Source organism: Epinephelus lanceolatus, chromosome 6 (assembly GCF_041903045.1).
Source record: "Epinephelus lanceolatus isolate andai-2023 chromosome 6, ASM4190304v1, whole genome shotgun sequence".
Classification (NCBI taxonomy): domain Eukaryota; kingdom Metazoa; phylum Chordata; class Actinopteri; order Perciformes; family Serranidae; genus Epinephelus; species Epinephelus lanceolatus.
In genome coordinates, this window is record NC_135739.1 from 21,215,766 (window position 1) to 21,226,369 (window position 10,604).

The 10,604-nt window shown below is 39.3% G+C and overlaps 2 protein-coding genes across 2 annotated transcripts; one reads left to right on the forward strand and one right to left on the reverse strand.

The window, feature by feature from the left end:
• Positions 1-1,556: 1,556 nt before the first annotated feature.
• On the forward strand, positions 1,557-7,759 carry uox (urate oxidase). The gene is made up of 8 exons (XM_033620741.2): positions 1,557-1,710; positions 2,417-2,629; positions 4,105-4,221; positions 5,094-5,172; positions 5,671-5,854; positions 6,000-6,123; positions 6,393-6,476; positions 6,550-7,759. The coding sequence occupies exons 1-8, from the start codon at positions 1,690-1,692 to the stop codon at positions 6,622-6,624; spliced, it is 897 nt and encodes a 298-aa protein (XP_033476632.1). The 5' UTR covers positions 1,557-1,689; the 3' UTR covers positions 6,625-7,759.
• samd13 (sterile alpha motif domain containing 13) lies at positions 6,819-10,523 on the reverse strand. The gene is made up of 5 exons (XM_033620742.2): positions 10,314-10,523; positions 9,815-9,927; positions 8,055-8,097; positions 7,845-7,956; positions 6,819-7,756 (listed from the first exon to the last, which is right to left on the reverse strand). Exons 2-5 carry the CDS (start codon positions 9,840-9,842, stop codon positions 7,613-7,615), a joined length of 327 nt encoding a protein of 108 aa, XP_033476633.1. The 5' UTR covers positions 9,843-9,927; positions 10,314-10,523; the 3' UTR covers positions 6,819-7,612.
• Positions 10,524-10,604: the final 81 nt, after the last annotated feature.

A 10,604-nucleotide genomic window follows, 5' to 3' on the forward strand; every position in this document is an offset into this window, starting at 1 on the left:
ACAGATGTACACATCTATAGAAACCGTATTGACAGATGGTCTTTCTGGACTTTTATGAGTCATTAACTAATCTATTATTAGCTGGAAGTGATTTCAGTATATTTTTAGGTATATCAATACCACTGTGTAAAAAGCCCCTTTATAAAGCATCAGTGCCTTGAGTGGTATTCATCCTACTAAAGCATGACGCTTGCTTTGTATTTTTAGTGAGCTCTTAAGCCTCTCCTTTGTACTGTCTGATCATTTACCTCCTGGGAAAGATCTGCAGAGCCCAATACATTTATAAATAACATATAAACATGTATAACCGACCAATCCAGGACTGTCTGCTGATGACTAATGTTTATAAAGCCAAGCTGGATGCATATCGGAAGGTTACAAACACATTACTGAATACGTATTAACACTGCAGAACTGATGGCTTATTAGGTGACAAACTCACAATTATTACTGATTTAACATTGAACATTTACACACATACACAACAGAAGGGGAGCTTCCTGGCTTCTATATTTTTACTGTAAATGTTAAACACAAACAAAATTATCTGCAAGAGTCATGAAAGGAGTGACCGTTTTCATATAATGAATTTTCAGTGATTCATATCACAGGGCTGATAAATTAGAGTGAATCTGTGTAAAAAGAAAATACAAAATAAAAAATGTGAGTCAAATTCCCATTTTATTTTTTAACACATCATGGCCCTACTAAGCCATTAGCCTGCCATTTATTTACAGCAAAAACTGGTACACAAACAGAGTCAACACAACCAAGAAAGACAATGCAGCCTCATCATTCATCCATCTGTCCACTCTCTGTGACTACTTAACTTTTACAGGGTCGCAGTGCAGGCTCCTGGAGCTGATCCCAGCTGACACTGGGCGAGAGGCAGGGTACGCTGAGGACAGGTCACCTGACAATCCCAGAGACAGAAAATCATTTACATTTATATTAACAGTCAGCAATTCAGAGTCAACAATTAACTAACCTGCGCTCTGAGAAAACAAACACCAACACGTGGAGAACAAGCAAACTCCACACACATCTGTGCTGCCCCAACCTTATCATGTTTCAACATTAACAACACTTTCTCTGATTACCATGATGCATCAACACACTTTCAAACAAGTGTACAACAAAATAAGCGTACGTCCATTGTTTTTCACAACCTGGCAACCCAAAAGTTGCTCTTACTGCAGACTTACAACATATCTATGGATCATTAGTAAATAATATTTTAAAAAAGCCATTGGTTAATAATTACAAACCCTTTTTAAGACAGTTGTGTCTTCAGTGTCTGTTCATGTCTTTTCAGGGTGTCACACCTATTCAGTCTCAAAATGTAACCGACTGAGTGGAACTCATTTAAGAGTTCAGTAATAAAAACACAGGCAGGTCACAACACAATAAAAAGATCTGTGTTTATTTAGGCTATTAATGAATCCATGCACTTTGGTGTTCTCTTTGCGTGATCATACATGTGCACATTATAAAACAAGACAAATGGGTACATTTGAATGTCTGAAAGCGTAACTGGTTAAACAGGTTCACCTGACATGACTTCCAATCAACAAAGTGCAAAGGTAGCACCACCCTCTCTACAAAATCCTCCTCCATTGGTTGGGACAACTTCTGCTGGAGGAACTGAAGACAGAAAGACAGACAGCAGGTAAAGGAAAGGAAGACACCATGGCAGCCGCTTCAAATCAGGTAACCATTCATTATGTCGACAAAATAATAATAAATAAATAAAAATCAGGACAAGATTTTGTTTTAGCATTAGAGGTTACATTAAATGATTCAGCACCAGAGTTTATCTCATTTTTGGGGTGAACGACCACAGGGCCAGCCAGGGTCTGCTGAACAAACCAGGGGTCGTGTCTCATCTGAATAATTAACCATGTCTAATCATAAAGTTAAACCCTGATGCTTCATCTGGAGAAACCTAAAAAATTAATTTATCCCTATTAATAAATTTTCCCATTATTTTTTGGGTGAAGACATGCAAGTTTTACTAATAAATTACAGGGATACATACATGTTAAAATGTGGAAAATAATCAAGCTGAAGCAACCAATCAGGGACCATTGCCACATTAAATGAAATTGCACATGGATGAAATTGCACATGTAACACACATAGAAAAATCAACAAACTGTAATATTTAAACATATCAGACTTATTTATTAGAGGTAACAAATGAATCTAAATGATGACAAGTGCTGAGGAAATATCATGGCTTACACATGCAGATGACACCGACTACAAAGGACCAAATATTAGAAGAAAGAAGAAGAAGAAAATCCAAAATAATCAAATTAAGTCAATGCACAGTTTTAAATACCTATGGTACAAAACACCTGTTCACATCATCAGAACTGCAACATGTCACTAACGTGTTCCTTTGTGGGGGCAGAATGTGGAGTTCGTGAGAACAGGCTACGGCAAGAACACAGTGAAGGTGCTGGTCATCAGGAGACAAGGCAGCCACCACTACATCATCGAGCTGAAAGCGGACGTGGAGCTCACGCTCAAATCACGCAAGGATTATCTAACTGGAGACAACTCTGACATCATCCCCACCGACACCATAAAAAACACCGTCCACGCACTGGCCAAGCTCAAGGGGGTAGGTCAGCTCCTCACAACACTTCTATCACTCCACTGATAATGGTGCCTTTGCACAGAAGGTAACACAGTCTGCTCCTTTTGGGAAGATGGATTTAATATTCGAATACTGTGGAAACACTTTTTCAGGACAATTTACAAAACAATTCCTACTCCAGAATCTTTCAGGTGATAAATTTTTACAAAATGATTTCTATTTGGGGTGCCCACTAGCTAACCTGGTAGAGCAGGTGCCCCATGTACAAAGGCGGTGTCCTTCCTGCAAGGGCTGCAGGTTCGGCTCCAACCCACGGCCCTTTGCTGCACGTCATCTTTCCATTTCACGCTATATCTGTCCTATCATATAAAGGCCAAAAAAGCCCAGAAACAAATCTAAAAAGAATACTTCCACTAAAGACCAACATGGTCAACACTGAACAACCATCATTATGTAGATTTGCAAGCTTGTGGAGCAAGATCCAAAATCGGCTAAGGCCTCTCACCATTTATTTTCAACTTACACCTTAAGTTACATTATGTTTGGGTTCTGGATGAAAACTGTCCCCAGATAATAAATACAATTATTCTGTTTGGTAAAATATCTATATTTAAAGCTCCATCAAGAACTAATATGAATCTATATTTGCTGAAAAAATAATTTGGAAGCCAGCTTCTTTTGGGAAAATAATTGCTACAAACCATTATTAAGTAGCACAAAAAAATAAAATGGCCAAAACTTGCTATAGTGAAGAGTGGGATTTTATTTAAAAAAGAATTCAATGCAAATGAGGTAGGAATATGGCTGGATTTTTGTCATGATTTTGACATGATTGTGGATTTAATTGAATAATATAGTACTTCAATAAGCTTTTTAAGTCAACAGGTCCTCTCCTAGTTCTCTGAGAAGTCAAAAAACCCTTAGCAGGGTGCGTTCATTAAGGTCATGCAATATTTAATACCTTACAAAGACCATTTAGGACCAGTACAGTGGATTGGATGCCAGTGTAGGCAGGCTACAACTGGAGTTATAGGGCCAAATGTTCAGGACCTTATCAGAATCACTGTGTTAGTGCTCTGAACAAGCTGGAGCGCAGAGAAGGACATTACTATGTCAAACATTATGTAACTGAGGTGTTATTGAAATTAAATAAAAATTAACTACGGTGGGCCTAAGATTGGCGGATGGGCTTTATTTTTATTTAGAAAAAGAAAGTTTGTTGTCATCCATCTTTAACAACTAGATGCAACTACAGAAGTCTAGATTTTAAAGGGACCCTCCTTTGTTAAACTGTGAGACTCTTACTTTAGTCATTATTTTACCGCACTGTACTGACACAAGTGACCTGACGTCTGTCGACCCTCAGCTCAAACACACACTGTTCAAATAAAATCAAATTTGTTTCATGCTGCACTTATTTTATGTTCCTATTCTTCTATGAGACTTTTTTCAGATGCTTTGACCTAACAGCCCGTCACTCTGTGTATGCATATGTTCAGGTGAGGAGCATTGAGCAGTTTTCCCTGGATATCTGTCATCACTTCCTGACCTCTTTCAACCATGTGCTGAGGGCCAAAGTTCACATGGAGGAGGCTCCATGGAGAAGGTTGGAGAAGGTAAAACAGGGCTCAGTGATCAGTCCCAGACACAAGAGTTTGCCTTTTTGATGGCAAACATTTTACTGGTCACACCGGTAAAAACACAAGTGGAACCAATGATACAACTTCTGTCTGCCTCTGAATTACACTGATTCAGGCACTGAAGCTACAGTTGGTAACTTTTAGGATGAGCCTATCCTAGCTGACACTGGGCAAGAAGGCAGGTACACCCTTGACAGGTCACCAGACTATCACAGGGCCAACACATAGAGACAGACAACTATTTCAGCGTACATTCACACCTACGGCCAATTTAGAGTCACCAATTAAACTGCACGTCTTTGGACTGTGGGAGGAAGCTGGAGTACCCATAGAAAACCTATGCTTACACAGGGGGAACTAGCAACCTCCACAAAGGAGGGCTCCCCCACCGCAGGTTTTGAATCCCCCACCCTGGGTTCAAACCAAGAACCTTCTTGCTGTGAGGCGACAATGCTAACCACTGCACTAAAACACACTAAAATGTTTCTGAAACAAGAAGTTATTCACAAAAGTTACCAGCTACAGGTTTAAGCCCCCCCTCCCTTTTTCTAACCTCTGAATGCAGCCAGTATCACTGATGGGTGTGGTTGCTGTCACTGGTGCACTGACAGGAAATGAAATTCAGCCATTATCATTAATGTTATCAGTAACACTTGTGCTTTTCCTTTTATGACATGTCAAAACATTCATCATGGACGGGCAAATAGATGTAAGACCACTGTTATTTATGTTATCTCATTAAAGGCAATGTGTCTTTTATTCAGCACCATAAATCAAGTGCAGGTCAACTTGTTCAATTATGTGAAATGTCCATCATCAAATACCTGGTTTGTCTTTTTTCTTCTCAGAATGGGGTAGAACATGCTCATGCGTTCATCTACAGCCCAGAAGCTTGTCGCTTCTGTGATGTTGAGCAGAATCTGAATGGTGAGCACGACCTAACACACATTTCTAATAATTCATCTGCTTCTGTAGAAACCATGACTGATATTGAAGTAAGTGTTAAGGCAAAGTTTGAGCAGGGCACATACCTCTGGATGGACTTGTACATCTGTGCAGAGATCTGTTGGTGTTTTTCTCAAGCAGCCTCAAGGGCTTCACTTGCTCAGTGGTTATATCAAAAATGATGTGCAGTAATTGGATGCCAAAGTTTCACCTGTTTCCTGATTTTACCCTTAAGGCTTGTTGATTAGATCCTCTGTGGTTTAGAGGAGGGGCAAATACTATCAACCGATGGATCTAAAACTATTCCTAAGCCCTTGACATTGCTGCATATCACTGATGCTGCTGCTGACAGGCTTGTGATGGGCTCAATTTTGTATTTTGTCCCCTGTGAGGCCTGCTGTCACATGTGATGTATGTCTGTTTTGTGCAACTATGGAAAATGTTTCTGACTACCGCATACTCACCGACTCTGTGCCCCAGGCATCCCGGTGGTTCACAGTGGGGTGAAGAACATGAAGGTGCTGAAAACCACCAAGTCCGGCTTTGAGGGTTTCCTCCGAGATCGCTTCACCACTCTGCAAGACGCCAAGGACAGGTGTTTCTGCACCTCTGTCTATGCTAGGTGGCGCTACAACACTCAGGATGTTGATTTTGATGCTGCATGGTAATTATCTACATTCAGTAAACATCTCAGTTGTAGGTGTCCATGCTGGCGTCTGTCAAGAGGATGGACACGTTAAATTAGGAACACAAAATAACACGGGAATGACTTTCTACATCTAATGATCATCACATCACTGTCCTCACAGGATGCGCGTGAAGGAGACAATTATTGAGAAGTTTGCTGGCCCCTACCATAGTGGAGAGTACTCACCCTCTGTGCAGAAGACCCTTTATGACACACAGGTGCTGGTCCTGGATAGAATTGCTAAGGTAAGTCCTCCTATTAGATTTTTATCAAACCTAAAATCTGTTTTATTCACAGCAAGAAAAAACAGCTGAAATTTAACAACACATGTGCGCTGATTACTTTTGCACACACACATTTACATGTCAGCACAGTCACTGCATGGTACGCATGAGGGAATGAATCTTCGAGGACAAGGCACCATTCATGTAACATCCAATAAAACAATCTCAAGTTAAACATGAACAGTTAGCTCATTCAGAGAAGCTCATGCTGTCAGTGTTCTGTCTTTTAGGTGGATGAAATAGAGATGGTCATGCCCAACCAGCACTACTTCACTATAGACATGACCAAAATGGGCCTCACCAACAAAGATGAAGTAAGTTCTGTTACTGCAACTAAACTTCCAAGTTATTGAATTGTTTGGTTACGAACCAGTTTTTCCTGCACAGGTTCTTCTTGCCTTGGATAACCCGTCAGGCAACATCACAGGGACGGTGCGCAGGAAACAGCAAGCCAAGCTGTGAAGACACCTACACATCCTGGAAATGCTGCCGCTATGATGTGCACACTTATCTGAACAAGCTGCTTAATAAAAATGAGAACAAACATTACCTTTTACAAAAGTTTCAATTACAGTTGCAACTCAAGATCTGATTAAAGCTTTTTGACCGTGTAGGGAAATAAAACAATAAAAAATTGATGAATTCATAAACTAGTATTGTTCTTTGGTGAGAAAAGAGCACCATTTATTGCAAATCTTTGATTCAGATATTCAAACTCCAGTGTTATGTTGCACATATACATTGGTCATACACACTTCAATACAGTTGTCTTTGTGACAATGCTGAAAGCACCACAGGTAGGAACATAATAAGAATATATACACATAAATATTTTCATAACAAGAGCCTCGGGGCTTAGATAATGTAGGTGTGCAGGAACAAACAGATTTTCGTTGGCTCCCTGTGTTTGGGAAAACAAAATGCTTCATTGTTACATGCTAAGGACGATTCATGGACTCAGCTGCACAGTTCATAGCATAAAAACTGATTTCAGGGCAAAACGTTATGCACCAGAAGAATTTTCTGCACGTATCAAAGTGTTCAGGTACGACAACACACACAGTTTTCAACTATATACCATCTTATATACAAATACTTTTTTTTTTTAAACCAGCGTGTTAATTTATTTGCACATGTGCACAAACACACACGCACACACACATCATACCTGCACAGTAGCCGCCCAAAATTTCCTTCTTTTAAATAAAACACACACAAAAATAAAATACATATCTCAAGCAGCAGAAATTAGAATGGCTGAAAGGGTAAACAGCTGAGTGGACTTCATGTGCAACCCATTTTTGGGGGTCCACGCTTATAAAAACATACAGCATTCAAATCCTGTTAAGGTGCCGCTGTGGCCAGAGGAGTCTTTGTGAGGTGGCAGCTAACCTGGGGTCTCCTGACATGATGATTGTCGCTGAGGTGGGTGTTGGGACGGCCTGCGGTGCTACGAGGCGTTGCTCTTCAGGTGTTGAGTTTGCAGCGGCTTCACGTGATACTCGTAGATTTTCAGTGCAGGGCCAAGCTTTATCGACAGCCCTGTCAGGACGTCATTACGCGTCATCAGGAGCAGGGACTTGCCATCGATTTCCTGTCAGGTGGAGACAGAAATATTTGACTGACATCCTAGTTTGTTTTCGTCATGACACAGGAATTTTGAGCAGGAAAAGCACACCAACCTGATCCTGGAAAGCCGTGGCCTGCTCCTCAAACCCTGTTGCTTTGAAGTAATTGACGACATCGGCGACCCCCCAGTTGGCAGGGTCCGGCAGCTGACCGTTCTCCACTGGGCTGTGGGGTCACAGTGAATGCACACTTAACTGTAACAGCTGTTTAACACTCTTTCAAATCTTTCAATTAACAGTCTCTTGTCTAATTGGAAATGGTACCTTTTGGTGTCAACAGAGCCATTTGCTTTGTCTTCCATGCCGGCTGCAAAAGGAAATAAATACAATATTAATGATCAAATCAAAGTCCATTTATTAGTGTTTTCTGGAAGATAGCAACTCAGTAGACTCTATTTGTTGCGAAAATTGTGAAATGTGGTTCAAAGCTGCAAAAAAGCTCGTAAAATTTAGAGTTAAATGTCAAACTCCAATTTCCAGCATTTTCACAATCACTGTTAATTCTGCAGATGCTTGTTACAGTTGTTTATCTATGCTATGACACAGTTTGAGTGTAAAATATTCAAATCCAACATTAATTCAAATAAGTCAAGTTTTCAAAAGTTTGTACGTCTTTTTATAAATATATTACACTTGACATATTTAGTATCTTAAACCTTCAGGAGTTGAAAGGATTAGGTGATTAATAAATTGGATAATCAATGTAAAATAGTTAAAAGATACTTGATTATTAACTGTTTAATCTAATTATCAAGCCAAGTTTCATCTTCTCAAAAGTGAGGACTCCTGCCATTTGTCTGTTTCATGAGGGCGTAGGTTTCCCTATGAACAGTAGGGACATGTCCCTGTCATATCTGGGAAGACAGAATTGTCCCTACCAATATTTGGTAATATATTTTCTCAAAATATTAAAACTTTTTTCTCAACTTCTCAGAGAACTCAGATATATGGGATATGATGTGAATGTGCAGAAGGTTCTGCACATTAGCAGAGATACTGCTGAAACACATGGGATTAAATTTCAGTGTTTTATTAGTTGACTAAAATTGGTTATCACTGACATGAGTACGTGCCAATTGCACATTTAAAGAGACAGCTTCTCCAAACAAAAGAAACAAATAAAGACTGAAGTGTAAAACCTGCTTACATATTATCCAGCGGGGATAACAATAAATGAAATAAGCGCATCTACAGGAGAATAAATATTTGAAGGCAATACAAAATGCTTGAGTCTGCATTATATTCCATTATAGCCAATTTACATATTCTAAATCATCACTTACTGCCTGAACTTTTTGTTTTTCTTTAGATATATAAGGACATTTACACCATAAATCGGTGCATAAATCTTTACCAGATTACTGGAAAGGAAGTGTTTGATGCTCAAAATTTCCTACAAGAGGACTCTCAGACAACCTACCCATATCTGACCCTACCAATGTTGAAATAAAATCTGCACCCATTATTTTATATCACTGTAAATAAAGCATCTTTTGGTTTTGGACTGCTGATTTGACAAAACATGCAACCATGGGCATTTTTGAGTATTTTCCAAAGACGAAATAATTGTTAGTTGCCTAAATACAGGCAGAATAACTTGAAGCAACTTAAAACAAATGGTGTCTATATTATACATGAGTGTGAAAATACACTGTGTATGCTGAAATTGCCTGCTACAGCAAAGTGAGTATAATATTCAAATTTAACAACCCTAATACATGTAATTGAACTTTAGTTTTTAATTTTACACACATTTACCTGTAAATCAGACTGGCATTAATTTGTACATTGAGATTAAACAGTGCTTGCTCACAAACATGAGTTTAAGATGAAGCTCCCAAAGTGTCTGAAAATGCTAACTTGGTTTATAAGCTTATTGTCAACACGAGCTGTGGTTACTTTCAAACAGAAACCATGCTGTGGTTAGACGGCTGGTGACTAATGAAGCCTGTGCTTTCATTGAGCTCATGCAGTTTTCAATTCAGGCACTAATTCAGCTTTAATAGGCTAAATGAGTCTCTTACAATCTGTAACGTTGCAGTAATTTTTCATCAGATGTCTTCACTCGGGAGAACTTAGTGAGTTGGCAGCTCAAACACCATCATTGTTTCTCTTTCGCATTCACTGGGTGTCTTCACTGCAATTACATTAAAATAGTACAGTTGTTAAAAACAGTTAAAGGAACATTTAGGAGCAAAACACTGCTAAAGACCAACACAAAGCTAACGCTAGTGTTGTATCAGTAACTGACAGCGGGGAGAGATGCAGTGTGTGAAAATGACGACCTAAAACTCACGTTGTTAGCTGGATTAAAAATACCAGAATAACGTTAAAAACAACATGAAATTGCGTTAACTAAAACAAACATAAATAGGAGTTAAAATGAGCAGTCAATACAGCACAATATGGGAGTTACGTGACGCTAATTGACGACAGCTACTATTTAATCGCTGTCTCTTCGTATTTCGTATTAAGCTAACAGTGATGTTAGCTGTGCTTGCTAATACAAAATTTACCAGTTACCTTATTTTAGAAGATTCCTGCTTGACAACAACAGTCCGTCCAAGATACACACGTACTTTGGTTGACAAAAAGTTTTCTAATCACCGAAATATTTTACAAATTAACAAACGGCGATATTCATTTAATAAAATCAAGATTTAATCAAATGAAGGCAACTAGCCCTTCTTCAACGGTTTAGCTTCCTTCACCCACATGACAGCAGAGGATCATGGGAAGTGAAGTTCTTTACAGTTTCAACGCCAGCGTGCAGTTCAGCCACCTGCTGAAGCACATCACCACCTGCGGAAGCAC